At 44.3% G+C, this 18209-nt stretch overlaps 1 protein-coding gene across 1 annotated transcript in view; it reads right to left on the bottom strand.

Moving 5' to 3' along the window:
- Positions 1-18209, bottom strand: part of LOC103773496 (mitogen-activated protein kinase kinase kinase kinase 4-like) — a 92200-nt gene that overhangs the window by 64122 nt on the left and 9869 nt on the right. The window contains exon 2 of the mRNA XM_008940866.1: positions 432-488. Coding sequence (XP_008939114.1) covers positions 432-446 — 15 coding nt within the window. The 5' untranslated portion in view covers positions 447-488. The remainder of the gene's footprint in view (positions 1-431; positions 489-18209) is intronic.

The raw sequence follows: 18209 nt of genomic DNA, 5'->3' as shown, positions 1-18209 counted from the left end.
CTACATTTGCATTTCTAACATGTTCCTGCTTGCTAGCTGTCAGGACAGCTACTCTGAGGAATGGCTGGCACACAAGGGGAGAGGATGTGATGAAACACAGCAGGGGCAGTGCAGAGCTACAGGAAATCTTTTACTTACTATCTCTGGAAACAGATAATCAACTAGAAGTAGGAAGAGAGTTGTCCTCTTTTTATTTTAGACCATCAAAACATATGGCAACGCATTCCCTTATTGCTTTGTCACCCCTGCTCACAGACGACTGAGAGTTCTGATTGTATTAACACCTCTCAGTACCTTAAAAACAACCCAGTGTTCAGCAACCATCATTTATACCTCTGAATTGTCTTTTATAAGCTATCCACCTTCTCATGATCCAATTATTTATTTTTTCCTTGTGCTTTGATACCTACATTTTTTGGTTTTGCACTCACCTCAGTAACATTCATCACTTTGATTGCTGCTAGCTGTCCAGTCTTAACATGGCGACCCTGTTAAAATAGTAAAAGACTGTAAATGAAACATGCATGCAACTATGTATACACTAACAAATTAGGCATCTAACAAGTCGGCTGGAGTGCTTTCAATCACATACCAATGACCTTCCAGTGATGCCACCCAGGTGAAGTTTGGTGATGTGTTACCAGACCCACACCTTTACCACATTAACAGAGTCACCTTTGCAGAGTTGAATTTTCCCCTTTAACACAAAGCAAGCAGCAATTCTGGGAGACCTTTGCTGTCAGAGCACAACATGGCATGAGTTTATGGATCCACATCCAACTCTTGTTCCATAGGTGTTGCCAACCCCAAGCCTCCTCTCCTAGGAAAGCTCCACAGAGACCCAGGATGGCCCAATCAGAACAGTCTTCTTGTCCTCAAATCCAGGGCTGATGTGTGCTGGGGCAGCAAGGCACTGTCCCCATCTTCCCCCATCTCCCATGTTCTGGCTCACCCTGGGATGAATAAAGAACTCTGGGTGTCAGTACATCAATCTGTCAGCTTGTATGTGGCTGCCAAGAAACTAAAGCTGTATGTATTTTCTCCCCCCCCCCCCCTTTTTTTTTTTTTTTTTTTTTTTAAAAAGGGCTTTTTACTGTGAAATGCTTAGTTTTTTAAATTCTTACTGCACCCAAGTTAACTATATGTCATTTACCTCCCATAAAGCACACAGAGGCTTTGTACCCAAAACATAATCCTCTGTGGTGGTGGGGTGGAACTCTCCCAAGGGTTTGACTGCGTGTGTGCCTACATACCTACACACACTTCACTAGTGAAATGATTAATAATGATCATGGGGTGTGGGCAACAGACAACTGGTAATTTTAGACTAGTTTTTGAAAAGAAAGCTAAGAAAAGGGAGGTAATAGGGAATAAAGCTATTAAATGAGCAAACTTGATACTAAGAATGACAAAATGTGGTTCACAAGAATGTATATTAGAAACACAACCACAAATATCGCTGTAAATTGCAGTTTCTTGGCTTGGTCAGATCAAGTTGCTCAACAGATGCTCCAGATGCAGTGTTTTGCCATGATAACCCAACACTAATCTCATCCTGGAGGGTGGTATCGAAACATTTGTATGACCAGTGGATCGGGTACACATCCCAACTCCTCACTTCCATCAGATGTTTAGAAATGGTATTGAAGCTTTGAGACTGCAATTTTGCTTCTGAAACAGTATTGCCTGCAAAGCTGTATATTGGCATAACGAACTGACATCAATTAAGGAAGCCATAGGAAACCAGGACGTCAGGTATGAAATGCTGCAGTTTGCAGAGAAAGTGATTTGCGGGTGCAATTTATACCTGCAAAATTAAAAGCTAGGTTGATGTCATTTTAAAAGCCAGGTTCTATCTGCCCGAAATTGCATACGGGTGTTGTTTCTAAGACTAAGCAATTTTGCATCAAAGAAAAATGATTCCTCGTCCTCAGGTGATATGTCACAGTCACGTTTTCTTTCACAAAAATATCAATCCTGATGAGTTTTTGTGTATTTATAAGCGTCCTCCTTCCGTGGAAGCACTCCTGGGATTGCAAAGCTTTTTCTCATAAACCACTATGATAGGATTTATGTATTATCACAGACCTCAGGAGGAAAACAAATGGGACACGCCCTCTCCAGGCCCAGGCCCCCCCCACCAGCTGGGCAGTGGTGAGATGTGGTGCTTGGTCAGCATCCACCCCGGCTGACGTCAATCCCCGCCAGCCAGCTTCCTCTGCACAGCCACAGATCCTTTCTTGGGGGCCATTGTTTGCAAATGTTTCCAGGCATTGAACCTCTTGGCAATAGAGCAAGAGAGGGCCCTCCATAAAACACAGTTGTGCTAGACATGCTGGCACCTTGACCTAACTCCAAAGTTGCTCTGGAGTCAAGTATGCTGAGAATCCCATGTCTCTGGTCACCACGCAGACAGGGCAACCAACCTATCAAAACCAGTCTGTCCTGGGCTGCTCTACATTCTGCAAAGGATGATGTCAAGAGTCAACACTAATTTTCACAATTAGAGTGAAGCATGGAGATGTGCTTCTCTAATGAAAAAATAAATGAATCAATACTAGGCTACAATTGCTTGATATTGAATATTCATGAGAATAAGGAAGGGGTGAAAGATTGGCATTCAGTTTTTATTTCAAACCATGATACCTAGTCAAATTGTCCCTCTGTGTAACAGACATCTGTTATTTTACAGCCACAGATATCTCCACTGCATGCAAACCTGCTGCTCTCACTCACTTTTACCATCATAAATAAGAACACTAAATCCCACCCAAAAGGTTTGAAAAAATAGCATTTATGGGAAAGAAACCAGCAAGCCCTTTGGCTTCGTGGGTTGTGATTCACCTCTGCACAAGTGTGTCCCTGTTAACTGAGATGCACAACTCAGTCCTGCTCCTGCATTCCTAAAAGCTCCCATGTTGACAGCTGGGCTCACCAATCCCAAGTTGGACCAGGGTCATGCAGAGGGCTGCAGGTTAACCTCAGGAGAAGATGTAAACATACCTCTAGATTTACATCTGCCTTTCATCAAAGAGCTGAATTAGTTTAAAAGTGTGTATGAAAAAAAAAATGTATCTTGAAGATCATAGCTAAATATGTATCTGCAGCTACATAAAAACATTTCCATCACAAGATACTAATTTTACTGCCATCCTGGCAGCTTTATTTTTGTACATTTTCCCAAAGGAAAGGATCCATCGTTATGGCAGAGCAGCACACCTCAAAAGCCTCTGCACCTGCCAATGTATGCAGTGATGTGGCAGAATTATTCTGCACGCTCCATCCTTACCTCTGACATCATCCCAACATACACAAGTAAAACCTTCCCTTTAAATACTGCCAAAGAAAAAGGTTCATTCAGTGGAGATGAAAAAATATCAGAGAGGCCTAGAGATATCCTAAATTTTATTTCTTCTCCTCCCCAAAACTTCACTGTCTATTCAGCTAGTTATGAAGAAGAGGGGCTGAGGCAAAGCCACCCAACAGCTCAACCAAACACCAGTGGTCCCTGTAAGCAGTGGTTGCACATTGGCACCCTACTGAACTCACCACCACAACCTTAAAAAGCGAGTGGGTTTTTGCAAGACTCCATCCACACTGAGAGGGCTGAAGCTTTCAGAGGGCATGCACGTTCACATGGAGAAGAACCATGAATGCCTGTGCAGCTTATCTGAGCAGGGTGTCATGCTCCATGTTACACCTGCTCTAATGCACAGACTCCAACCATGCTGGCAGCTCAGAACCAAATAACAGGTTTTGCTCCTTTATGTTGGTTTTTCAAACTGTTTGGAGTTTGTTTTCCTTGTATCTCTGAAAGCAGTAAACATCCTGAGGCCAGCCCTGGGCATCTTGTTAACAAACTGAGACTAGTGCCTAAGTAAGGAAAGGTTTCAGGGCTTGGCCCCTTATTTTTCCCTTTATCAATAAATCTCAGAGGTCAGCCAGAGTTCATGGGAACTCACACAGAGCTACTTCTGCTGAAGCCACAAGGTTCAGCATATTTGAATTGTTTTGAGAAAGGTGGTGTTTTGATTTTTGTTCAAAGCTCCTAAGAGCAACTGGCTGTTTTAACCATTTCCCAGCCAAATGAGATCCACCAGTGAATCTTATTTCCAGTGGTGAGACATGCAGAAGTTTGTCCTTTTTGATTTAATTGAAAATGGGAGGAAGAATAAGGGGCACTGTCTTCCCAACCCTCTGTGTAAGATCATCCTCTCCAGATCATTGAAGGGAGTCAGCCTGGTGTGACTGAAGACCCTCTGTTGCACATTTCCTCAGAAACAGAGGGCAGGAATGGTCTGTAAGCCCATTTCTCTAATAAAAGATTTCACCCTTCACCCAAAAGCTCAGTTTGAGAGCAGTTTCCAACTCTGGAGAATGCAGCCAAAACATCCAACAGACATCTGCATGTCACCCATACTCCTACCCAAAAATACAGCATTATATCCTAACAAGCTCATACAGAGCTTAGACATGAACAATTCTGAAGCTCAATGACTTTCTAAAATTGAAGTTCCTGCCTACATTTTGATGAGGTATCCAAGCTGGAATGAATTCTCCCATTAGCTTTGAGTCCAGCTAAATTCCTTGTCTCCTCCAGAAGATATTTCTGCATAAAGTCTGCTGCAGTTGCCAGTTAGTCACTACAGTAACACTCAGCAAACCTGGAGCCAGCACACACATTTTTCACATCTGCATACTGCTCATTGCAGCCACAGTTGTGGAAGATGCTTTATGCCAAAGATCTGGTTCTGATGAGCTCCAACCTTGCATTATCTCTGCAGGGAGATATACATGGAATAGGACTGGTCGCTCAGTGTCATTTCTGTTGGATGTTATTTACCTTTGCAGCTCAGTTAGACAAAGGAACTGCTTATTTATGCCCTCTACTGAGGGTCACGACATGTATTTTTCTGTTGACATCAAACAAGAGTATCAGCATTAGTGGTCAATCCATTAGCTGACAAAGTGGCTTTACATGAATTAAGTATATTTACAGAACGATGCCTTCAGTCACGTACAACACCTTTTCCTGTCAGGTGCAAACAAATATTTGGGCAGCCCCTGGCTTGGGCCAGGATTACAACCAGAGACTCAAGGTCCCAGTGACACACAGCTGAGATGAAGGCTGTGGGTCACATGCAGGGAGCTCCATTTGACAGCTTCTCTCCCAGATCCTGCACAAACCTCTCTTCCTAGGGTGGCAAACAGCTCCCATCAGCTTCTCTCCCTAGCTGTGATCTGGCAGATTTGAAGCAGACAGCTGCAAGTCCAGACAACACGGGGCAGCTGTCCTCTCCTGGTGCTGCACACCACACCAAGGCAGCCCACAGCAGTCCCAGCACACGCTTCCTTTTTGGCAAGAGGTGCTCAATGAACGGCCACGTGTCTCTGGGGCTGTCTGATGTAGCTGTCCCCATTTAACCAGGGCAGGAAAAAGTGCACGTGAAGGGCAGGGACTGCCTGCTGCAGGGTCCCAGGGCAGCACGAACCTGGTGGGTTTAACTATGCAAAACTCTTGTGTCCGTGTTCATGTCCTATCTGCAACCAGCAGCACGATCTCACCTTTCTCTCCCTTAAAAAGCAGCATTTTTGGTGAGGCTGTGAGGTGCAGGGATACCTCTCAGGTGCCAGAAGCCTGGGACACTTGCCAGTTTGCACCTTTGTGCCCACATGGAGGGCAATCTCACATCAGCCAGTGCACTTACACAAACAGCTCACAGCACCCGCACGAGGCTGCAGGGACTCCTGGGGGACCCTGCCCAGCACAGTCTGCCTGGGTAAGCCAGAAGGCTGGTAGATACCACAAGCTTTAACTCTTGGGACCTTCTCTGGATATTGAAGGTTTGTATTTGAAAGCAAGCTCTGGCTGCTGGAGGTGGAGGAATTTTGAGGCTAGAGGACTTTCTCACCCAGAGGCATGTATTGCAGGGGAACTGCTGCAGGCTGTGGCCACCTGCCCTTTGGGAGGGAGATGAAGGTACAACGCTGTTTTGGTGCAAGCTCTTACTGAAAGTGATCTTCAGCATGCAAGTTTCCTGTTCAAAACCCACTTATGAACTTTGAAGTTTGAGCCCATATTGGGTAAATCTGTGTGGCCCTGCGGTTGCTGGTAGGTTGCCAGCTCAGCCTTCTGTGCCCTGAAGGATGGGACCCCACCCTGTCACCCCTCTCCTCTCCACCCTTTCCACCCTGGTAACACAAGGAAAGCCTTTCAGAGACTATGCATCAAATGAACAATGCTCTGCATAGGGATCCAGGAAACCCTGTGTCCTATTCCACATGACCTTAACAAAGTCATGATCCTTCTGTTTCCCCTTCCACCTATAGAGTGTTTTTCTACTTAAACCCAGCTCTTTAGAAGAGATGAGCAATGTTTGCTATCCCCAGCCCCACAGCCAGCCTGGGAACAGCAGCTTTGCCTACTCACAGTGCAGGCAGGCAAGGGTGGCCTCCCAAGCATCTGCAGTGTGCTCCCAGAGCACGCTGCTGGGTCAGCACAGCAGGGAGGAGGACCCCAAGAACAGCAAACCTGCAGATATGCTGCTCTTGCATTGCAGTCTGGACACAGCTGCTGTTTCACAGCATATGGATGCTCACCACGGACATCCTGATGTCCCCTGGGGCCTTAACAAGTGGGCAGGGTTTGCACATCTGGTGCTGTAGTGTTTTGGTGCTGAGAAGTATCATCTGACAAGACAGTTCATCGCAGAGCTCTATCAGGAAGACCAGCCTGTAATCCTCATCTCAGCAACTGGAACCTTGTGAGGCAACCCACTGCTGGAGCTCTTCAGCTAGAAACACAACAGCAATGCAAAGCTTGAAATGGGTCAAGAATAAATTCCAAGAAGAAGTTATTAAGAGTTTGGAAGCTTGTAGCTTGGTTTGTTTTTTTGGTGTTTTTTTTTTTTTTTTTTTAGTTAATGGACTGAGGCAGAGCTCAGGGTCAGTCCTGCACTGAATACTAGCCCTGGATTTCAGAAATTATCCATTTCATTGTAAACTGTACCATGGAACCCACATCTGTTCTGATAGTTTAAAAAAACCCAACCAAACAATAAAACACAAAACCACACAAAACCTCCAAACCACCACAACACACATCAGCCTTGGCCAGATGATTACGAGTTTCAGAAAGTTTCTTTAAAAACAAAACAAAACCCAAAAAGCCTACCACAACAAAACAAACAAATCCCATGAAGGATTCAGGACCCCAGCCAGATGGGAACGCAGCTGTAATTTTTATTATATCTTCACCCTTTTAATCATGCAACTCAGACTGCAGAAAGCCTGCTTTGATTGACGTTCTGAAGTTGGGTGGCACTTCTGTCACATCATCTCTGGATGGGTGTTGTATTTGGGGCTGTTAACTAAAGAACTGTATTCCCCTAGAGCATTTCTTCTTTTCTTTGCAATACTGGGAGATGCTGAGATTTGGAAGCCCAGGCCTTGTGTCAGGTCACCTCTGTGGCAGCCCTCAGCTCCAGCTCCCAGCTGGAGGCACACTCCTTCCCTTGTAAGCAGTGACTGGGTTCGTGCCAGCAGTGCAGGATGCAGGACTTCCACCAAACCACAACCCAGCTGCATTGCCTAAGTGCTGACCACGTAGATGCAACACATTTGCCCTTTCACCCTCACATTTGACACCCAATTTCCAGGCAGCCCTAGTTCTCACTCAAAACCACTTGGCCAGCATAGGCAGATGTTGCATTTCCCCTTCCCCATCCTCTACAAACACCCTCTTTCAGCAGCAGCTGGACAGCTTTCTCTGACATTAACTCTGTGCTATCAAGGGTAAGAGCACATAGCAGATTGAAGCATCAGAACAAGCTCCTGAGATTACTGCTTCAGCAACACAAAGGTCCTCTGTTGTTCTCAGGCTATCCAACATTAGACACCACCAGTCTCTCAAGTTCTGGGAGTGCCTCGTTGACTTGGACTTCATGTTGCCTTCAGAACTGACCATAGATAGCTTCCTACCAAGCCTGTCACCTAAACACTACAGAACACAACCACCCTTGTCCACAGCTGCTCAGTGGTGAACCACATAAATATTAATACACCCTAAATAATCAAGACATGCTCTTCAAGGTTTATAGTTGTTTGTTTTTTTTTCTCTCTCCTATATGCTAATTCCCATTCTACTTTATGACTAGATATGTTCCAAAAAGTTAGCTAAGATTTATCACTCTCAGTATAGACCATACCATGAATTTGAATCATATTATCATGCCCCAGAACTCAGCTTGTAAAACATTAACAGTAAAATCTAAGGTGTCTATATGTAGATATATAAAGAATGAAAATTAATTAGTAACACTCAATGCACTTGAAGACAAAGCACATTCTATTAATGAAAAGACAGATACTATTTATAAAGAAATGAAATATCAGTCCAAAAATAAAGATATTATACTGCACTCCAAACAAAAAGATAATTTTGTTAAAGGTTAGCAAATTTATATAGCAAAAAATGACTTCAATATTCAGTGAAAAACAAGTTTCTTTCCTAGCAAACACCACTGCCCTACTCCTGTGTAGAACAGGTCATTCTATCCCTCTCAGTTCTCCTCTCGCTCTCTCCCACCTCAGAAGTGGGAATTTTGCATTCACTCAGCGTGAAAATATTACTTTTATAAAGTTTTTAAAATGAAGTTTTGGGCATTTCAGGTGTAAAATGTTAAAAAAAAATAATTCTGCAGTTTCTCTTAGGGCTCCTATTTATGTCACATGTTTAAACAAACAAAAATATCCCTCCAAGTCATAACACTATAGAATACAAGTAAGTTGGCAGTGGTATAGGAGGACTTCCCTTATACTAAAATAGCAACACATTAGCCAAGAGAAGAGATTAGAACAAATAACTTCTATTAATCACTTAAAATTCTCTCCAAGTCCACAGCGACTAGAAGGAAGGGATGGTTAGGGGTCCTTTCAATGATGGCAGATCAAACAACTGTGATCTCTGGAGGAAAGGGAGTTTTTCACCCCTACTGCACGTGTCTGTATGACAACACCCATGAACTGTAAAACCCAAGAGGCACCAGAAGTAGTTTTTCTGTCCAGGTTTGGGTGTTTTTTTTATCCTTTCAGCTCCTGTTTCCTCTCATTGTACAAGTGGAAACACAGATTGTTTGCTTTGTCTAATGTTTGTCTGTGTCTGACTGCAGACGAGTGGGAAAAGAAAATGAAACAAAGGAAGAAATCCAAGTCTTTTCAGAAATACATATTTGACTACCTACATTTTTGCCATCTTGGTATGCTCAGCTCATCAGGTTTGTTTATGCAAAACACAAACCACTCAAGGCTACTGCATAATTGTGTAAGACTGGACTAGAGATTGATCCTTTTGGATTTTGAAACCTGCTCCCAGATTGGTCATTGATGTTGTGATTAGCAAGATCAAAAAAAGCACTAAGCACTTTTGAAAGTACCATCCCAGTCATAATATGAAGACAGAAGCCTTGTCCTCTAACTTATGTGGAATGGTGGTGTCTGCAGCAGAACATGCCATGTCATCTCCTGCAGCTCCATGCTGGCTTGGAGGAAAGCATCCGTTCCTGGGCCAGTCTGGTCTGTAACCTGGAGATACTTCAGGAGGGTCTGAGGGGAAACCCCAAAGCTCTAGCTGTCCTCTGTTCAGAAAGTCATCAAGGTGCTTGACTTTAGAGGTAACTGCAAAGCCCCTGAACAGGGGCTGCTACCAGCAAGGAAAGAAAAGTAAGGTTTTGAGGCCATACGTGTGTCAAGAGAGAACTCAGCAGCACAGGGAATGGGAGGAAAGGTCTAACAAGCAGGCTGTGCAGTTACCCCTTTTTCCCCATACTGCATTTATTAAGACATGAAACCTGATTTCTTTAAGCCTAAATTTCAGTATTTGCACAAATAACACTTTCAACAGTGTTGAAAATTCACTGCCATTCATCCTGGGCTTTGGCATTTGTCACACCTCTTGATGTCTGCTGAAACAACACTGTTGGGTTCCCAACCTCAGATACCCCATCCCAGCTTGTTACACCTGCCCGGGGTGCAGGGGCTTTGCAGACACAGACACCTGCCCTCTCCCAGTGGGTGTTCTGCCCCGGGGATGCCTGTGCTGGTGGGTCTGCAGGCAGCCAGCAGCAGCAGCAGGGACCCCAGCTCCTGGTGCAGGGCAGGAGGGATGTGGGTTGGTGGGATGCTCCCCATGCTGGGGCTGGAGGGTTGCAGCAGCCTTGGCACACAGCCAGTCCTGCTCAGCACCTGGGGAGCCCTGCAGTGGTTTATGACAGCAGAGGTCTGCTGTGCCGAAAGTCTATTCAGCCAGAAAAATAAAAAGTTTAGGAAGAAAGCCTCAGCCTTTTGGAAGGCTCTCACTCTGGAGCCCAGGGGCCATCAAAAAGCTAAGGCTAGGGAGGGGTACAAATCCCTGCACCCCAGTGAATTTTTGGTGCCTGACTCATGTGCATCTGTCCCCAGAAATACAGAGCACTAGAGAAAACCTCCACGCAGCACATCTCTGCTGGGTGAAGTCACAAGCAGTTAAATGTGTCCCACCGGCCCCATCCTGCGGAAAGGAAGTCAGGGCTGGACTGTAGGAGGTCAGCTGATGGGTGGCCAGACTTCCAGAGCAGGAATCCCTCAAAGGAGGGTTTTTTGGCTCACCATCACTATGAAGCTCTGAAGGTCAAGCTGCACACAGCAATTACAAACCTCATGTTATGAGAGTCATGTTTTAACTGTAAGTAATGCAGCCTTTCCCAGACCCATGCTAATAAAGGAAGGCTTTATTAGCCTTCTATCCCACATAAATACAACTTAACATGCACAGCAATCGTATCACTGCACTTCTAAAAATCCTTCAGCATTCTTGTGATCAATTAAGTGTAACGTAGTTGAATTTCCTCTTGCATAGAATGCAGAACACGGCCAAGGTTCTGCATTAAGGGGTTAAACACGTGTTGCTGGGTTTTTTTAAGAAGGCTCCAAGGCAGGCAGGCTACACAGCTTGGACTGCAAGTTCCAGCCTACAGAAAAAAGACCTACAAAGCCCTTAAAGGTGATTTACTTTTTCATTCCAGTTCTGCTGGTGTTTTTTCTCACACAGATTGCCATACCATGTGGGTGTGCATCTCTTTGCAGATGGCTGGGTGAGGTGGTTCCCATGGCACTGCACAGGGCAGCCCAATACTCACAGCTGGCATTACATGGGCTTCTCTTGTGGTCCAGATCTGAGTCTTCCATTCAGTACTTCATGGCAAAAATCCTCCCTAAAACTCTCTTCACCTGAGGTGAATCCTGAAGTCAAGATCTCAGCATTGAGTACTGCTGTCAAGTTCAGCAGATCTGAGGCTTGCCTGGATGAAGGTCGTATTTTTCACACACACACAAAAGCCTTCACAGAGCATTTATCTAAGGAAAAAAGAGCATCTACTCTCAGTGCCTTTTCATTTGGCTCTATCTGATGCATCCGCTCCAAAAATTTAAAGGGAGTTAATGGACAAAATTAATCTGTGAGAAAATACATCAGTCTCCAGACTTCTGAATGAGCTCTGTAAGAGATGAACTCCATGGCACTGATCTCGCTGCAGCAGTCAGTTCCTATTTCCTTCCAAAATCCTATTGGCCAGATGGTTCACAAAACTCAAGGGAAAATTACTTAAATGTTTGGAAAGGCTTTCAGTATTATGTTGGTCTCCAAAATGAAACCAGACTACCCTTCTAATTATTCTTAAAAGTAACATGTACCTTGCTTTTCTAATTAAATTAAGAAGGAGAGGTACTTCCAAGTTCACTTTCCTAAAGAAAGATCTGAATTCACAAAGAGCCTTGGTGTTATTTTTTTCTAAACTGATCTAATCAGCTTCATACATCAGAAGCCTGTCTGGCAAAGGTTCTCCACTCAAGCAAACTATAGGTCAGATGTGCAGTAATAGTTCTTGAATAGCTATAAGCAGTTACTGTTCAATGCCATATCTTCCAGTTTTTCTGTTTACTTGCAGGGATCGAAGTCATCAAGGCAGAGAGAGAAACAAACAGTGAACTCTTGAGAGGAAAAAACAGAAAAGCCTGCAGAATAATTTAAAGAAAACAGCTAAACATGTTACAGGTGAAGAACTGCAGAGCCTTAAGCAACGCAGACTAGCATAATTACTAGCAGGTATGAAGCAAAAATAGCAGCTTTTGGAAGAACTGGTCACAAAAGAGTCTGAGAGTTTCCTGCAATTAACCAACCACTGAACTACTTTACCAGTTTTTGAAATTCTCATGTCTTTGCCTTGCCTTGTTTATAAACCCCAAGTCCATTTTATTCAGTGTAGCAGGGCACTATATAGAAAACCATGTGTTTGGGCAAAACAAACGCAGAGCCCCAGCACAGGCTGGGGACCACCCAGCCCTCCTCTGGTGCACTTCCAAGCAGTCCCTGCAGGGCTTCCCACCACCAGCTACTGGTTGTTCCTGCATGCAGTTCTGCCTCCACTGACCTCAGCCGTCAGTTCTGCTGTTGGATTTGTCGGATCTGATTTTGCCCCATAAAGTTAAATTTCTCAAACACACCCAGCCCGGCTTTGCACCAAGCTTCCCCCTGAGGCAGTGTGTATGTTCAGTGCTCTCCCCATTGGAGGTGCTCTGCTCACACCGACTGCCACAGGTCTGAGCCAGAGCTTGTGACAGAAGGAATTAACCTAGGTCACTACTGCACCATGCCCCTTTGTGTAAAAAAAAATCTGACAACCCACCACACCACTGCTACCCAAAGTTCACTGCCTAGTGGAAATCAGTCTCTTCGTAAAGCTGCAGATGAAGGATACTGAGAATATTTGCTGTCCTGATTGATTACAGACACATTTAAGTTCACACGCATATAGACTTGACTGGATTCCTCTCCTTCAGGATTAGTCAGTTGGTATGTCACATGAAGCTTCCCCAGGCAGCAATGGCATCTCTCTAAACTAGAACACTACCAAACACAACAGGGCCAAAGGTACTACAGAGAAAATGCACATGCACACACAGGTATAAATATTCAAAACTATAAGCCTGAAATCAAACGACCCCTGAAATCTCAGGCGCCAGTGAAACTGCACCAGAACCCTTCTTGTGATTCAGTCTCAAACCAAGTTCTCACTTTCCAAGCTCTGAACCCTACCTGCTTCTTTTATCTTCTAATGGCTATAGTTTGTCCAATCAGTTGCATGACAGCACAAGGTAGCTGTCAAGAAAACAAACCACCCACCCCTCCAAAATAAAAACCAAAACAACCCAACAAAACAGGAAAACAACCTAAACATTCCAAGGACATCCAGCTAATGCCAGCAGCTTGCCGGAGAAATGTGGAGTAGCAAGTATCTGAAGTCTACTTTACACATATAATATAAGCTTGAAAAACTAGCATCTCTGCTTTAACATGAAAAGCTCACATTTCTGCTTTACCATCTTCTTCTAATTGTATTCACTGGAAAATTTACCCTAAATTTTTAACTATCCACAAGTTTCAAAATAACTTCCTCTTGCAACTTCTTTGCATATTCCGTCATCCCCATCCAGATGCCAAAATACACCACCAACAGCTCACTGCTCCTTAGGGTAAGTCTGGTAACACGTGCCAGCGAAAAAATTTTGCAGGGTCAGCTAAGACACCACAGCACTGCCAATGCACGTACTTAACTAACAGAATGTTAAATAACTAGGTCTCTATTCACAACAAAAGCATCTTAAAAAAACACATGAAAGCATATACCAGGAAACCTACCCCCCAAGTGCTTTGTAATGCCTGCTGGTTTCTGAACCTTTAGGTTCAGGGAGGGACATGGGATTGCAGGGAACTGCAAGTTTTTCCTCTACTATCAAAGAGAGAAGCTGAGCCAGGTTTCTTGAGAAAACAAGGCGTACGTGATCGTGCTGCCCTTGGACCCAACCATGTTTTAACCTGCCAGCCCATTTCAGCCCAAACCACCAGGCAGATAGAAGTCTCAAACATGATCCAATTCCAGCGTGCTGTGAAAACCCGAGACGGAGACAACCTCCCTTCCTCCAGAGAGGAGGGCTCCAGAGCCAGCTCTGTGGTTTCCCACCCGATGCTGCCTGCCAGCTGGCTGGCCAGGGAGCACGTAGCCACCTCCGACCAGGCATAGCACAGGTGGCTTCTTGCCCACAGGGCAGCAGGTAGCCACAGGCAGCAGCTGCTAAAGTGTCAGGTCAGAGAGGTGGCCAAGGAGTAAGTGGGGGACATGGGTGTATGGGCAACCAGAGATCCTAAAGGACTCAAAGGAATTGGAGCTGCTGAGGTCAGAGATGGAGGACAGGATGAGAAAGGATAAATCTGTAAGGATAAAACTGCATTTTGTTAGTTGTACTATTTAGATTTTCCCCAAACCCCAGGAATTTTAAACAACTTCAGAATTTATTGTGATATATAAACCTAGTCCTCCCCGGGGCTCGTAGGCTACTTTTGGCATTAACATTGCAAAAGTGTTTTCATGTTTGCACCACCAAGGCTTATTTTTGACATGTTTGCACAAGACAATAAATATATTAAAAGAAGGGTTACATAAAACCAAATAGCTAACAAGAAGGGGTTCTGAAAGCAGTCACTGAGCCACTTTTAAGGACTGGCTCCTGAGCACTGATTCTTATTGGCCATTTACTCTGTAATCAAATGAGTTACATTGAGCATAAAGCATCTGCACGCCACTGGTAGCTTTTTATGTCCACTTTGAACAGGTAAAACAAACTACATCCCGTGCAGAGGACTGGAAAAAATGAGGTTCCAAATAATTATTTTTACAGACCTAGTTTGCCCACATGGTTTGACCAGGTTAATTAGAAATGTATTTCCAGCTCAATTTGGTCAAGTGCAGACATGCTCACTGGCCTGCATCGGTTTTGTTCATCATTTCCTTTTCCTTGATCCAGCCACACTGGACATCATTTCCCAAAGTGTTCATCTTTTGCCCAACTCATCTCTGTCCATGTGGTTTCACAGTGGCTTTAACAGAAGAAGAGGGAGAGTAATGCTGAGCTCTTTGGAAATTCCCATTTACTTCCATTACCAGCTTTTTCTTCTTTTTTAAAAGAAAAAGTCAGCAATTAACACTGATTAAAAAGCTGACTTGTGTAAGCTTAATACTCACAGGTCTCATGATCCAGTGAGAAAAAGGGTTTCATCACTAACTGGGACAGCAAACATTGGCCACAGTCAGGGCTCGGTCCAGCTGGTGGTTTTGCCTTTGCAGCGTTCATACACGAAAACACGTTTCTGTGGCAAGGCAACAACCTTCTACCTGATAAAGTGTCTTTTGGGTTTTGTCAAGGAAAAAAAGTCAAGAATAACACTGTAAGAAACCTCAAGAGAGAGGTTGTTCTGCCTTATCACCAGCTCCAGGCATGCAGCCCATGAGCTAACAATGCCCTCATCCATGCACCCTGGTTAGGGACGCTGAACCTAAGGAGGACAATCACAGATGAGAAGGGCTACGCCGAAGGCAGACGTGGAGATGGCAAACACAATATGGGGCAGGCATAATAAAAAAATTCAGATGGAAAGCCCTCATGTCATCTCAGGTATTTCAAGCACTGCTTGCTAATAAAAGCTCCTTCAGGCAGAGCTGGTGCACAAACGTGCGTGTCTTCCTTGGCAGCCAGGACACAAGCCAGATGTGGCTTATCAGATCCCAACCAGCTCCTGGAAACACACCTAGAGAACGGCACAGTCAGCAGCCTGCCTGGGGCTGCGGAAAAATGCAGAAGCAGCAGCTACTATGTTTTTTTTGGTCATGCTTCCAGTTTTGTAAGGAGATCCCTGGGAATGAGAACGCATCATGCAGTCTCCGAGGACTTGTCATGTCACAGGACGACTATCAACAGTGAACAGCTCAGGTAACAGGGCACTGCACAAGGACATGCATGCTACTTGTCTGGCAATCAGAAGTCAGAGAGGAAGGAAAACCCACTGTTGGCATGTGCACCTGTCATCTGAGCAACAACCCCTCTGGAAGTTCAGGCAGTGTGTACACACAGCAGGATTCAGCCAGTCAGGCTCCCCATTAGCAACCACAGTTTATACAGTACTGTGCCACCTCCACCCCAAACCCCACTTGCAATCCCCATCCAGCTCCCATGGGAAGGTTTAGCACGGTCTCCATCACAAGGGCAGCAGAGGTGCCTGGAGCCCCACAGTCAAGTCTGTCAGTTGGACTAGAAGGCCACCTCTGCAATATAAATTACTACTCTGTTTTAATATTAATAACATCAAAAGAGAGATGTCTGCCAGAATTCTGTAATGTACGTAATGCAGGATACAGCAATCACAAAAGCCCAGAAAGCCAAGTTGATTTTTAATCTACTTACTATGACATTTGAAACCCATCTGCATGACAGATAGGACAAGTGCCAAGCAGGCTCCAAGCATCACCCAGGGCTGAAAAGGCTGGTTTTTTTTTTTTTCCCCATTCCTAGTCAAAGAGCTATGAATTTGGCAGAAGCAAGAAGACAAATGACATTACACAACCTAACCAGGAACTTGTGACTATCTGAACAGCCTCATGAATGCAGAAACCTGGTCGTTCATACGTGTCTACGTGTGCAGATGCCTGTGCCAACACGAAAATACTCCAACATGAAAGCCAGGGATACAGGCCATGCAAAGTCTTCCACCAGGTGGGTACCTAGAAACTAACAAAATGCAAAGAAAGGAAGAATGGACATAGAAAAGAGTGAATCCTAAATCCTCTCTAACCTTTATTCTGCAGCCTGTGGGATCAGAGACCTGAGTTTCCAGCCTCCGTTTTGCATCTGTCAAAACAGTTCTGACCAAAATCTTTCAAATGTCCAAAAGAAATGAAAGTTAGGGCACCTCTATTCCTTCATCCCTTCGCCATTTCAGACATATTTATGGAGAGAAAGCTACAATACATGTAGTTGCTTCTCCAGATGCAACCTCTTATTCTGCCAAGGAGGCTGTCCCAGTTGGGCATCCAGCAATCTGCTATGCCCCGTGCACGTGCACTCCTACTCAATGGCATGTGAGCTGGGAGCTCAACACATTTGGGAAATGTCAGTCCTACTTAGGCTGATCTGCACACGCACAAAAAGCCCAATGTATCTTGAGTGCACCACATTTACTGGCACGGACCACCTCTGCAATGTCCAAGTTTTCCTGGGCTCCGCAACTGCTGGGTTCACTGGGCACATCCTACGCCTCGAGCCTTCATGTGCCTGCCTGGGAAATTTGGCAACCTTCCACTGGGAGAAATGACAAAACATATTCTAATGCCTCTGGAAACAGACCACCCTTCATCAATAAGGAATGCCACAGGAGGAACGGTCTGGTGCACCCAAACCGTGTGCTGGTACTGCCTGTCCTCTGCTGCAGGCCAAAATGCACATGCAGGACCAGCTCCCCCTGTTCAGCAGCTGATAAAAAACTGGAAGGCTTTGCCACAGCAACATGAATTTTAGAGCAGTGGGGATATGCTGGTCCACAAAACCTAACTCTACCCTCTGATATTAATAAAAGGCAATCAGGTATCTCCTGATATAATCTGGCTTCTGGGGGCAGCATTTTTGCAAGAAGCTTGTTACAATAAGTATTTCATGCTAGATTGGAAAAAGCAAGTATTAAAGCAAAAACATTTTGTCCTGGCTCTTCCCTTTTTCCATATAACAAGACAACATCATGGACAATCTGTGTAAATAATACATTTGAGAGTCCATTATCTAAGCCATATGCATATTTATTTTATGCTGGTTTTGTTGCATATTTTAATACAATTGTTCATAGGTTTAAAGCCAAGAGTAAAATAAAAGTAGACAAACCTACTACAGCAGAAATAATCAGTAAATTGGGTACTCTTGTTATTTTTAAATACTAGGAAAAATCCATGCTAAAATTTAGCATAACGAACAAGCAAGATAGAGAATTCCTCAAGTTCAACAGGTATTTTCAGAAGGCCACCACACATTTCTCTTACACCCTTCTCCTCAAATTTTTTTGACTTTTAACAAGAGAAATACAAGAAAAAAATTGCATAAAAAATGTCACTGATATCAGATGTAGCAACTGCAATACTGCAGAGTCAGGAAATGGAATTTAGTCAATTCCCGTATTCAGTAAACCTCAACAAAACATCAGTATTTTGCCAACTGGTCTCGCTGTTGGTTGTAAACACTCCTCATAGAATGAAAAGTCAGAAGAATTTACATGAATATTCATGTTTACTTTGGTAATG

The sequence above is a fragment of the Merops nubicus genome, unplaced genomic scaffold (assembly GCF_000691845.1).
Source record: "Merops nubicus isolate BGI_N331 unplaced genomic scaffold, ASM69184v1 scaffold10465, whole genome shotgun sequence".
Taxonomy (NCBI): domain Eukaryota; kingdom Metazoa; phylum Chordata; class Aves; order Coraciiformes; family Meropidae; genus Merops; species Merops nubicus.
This window is presented reverse-complemented; position numbering and strand designations above follow the sequence as displayed.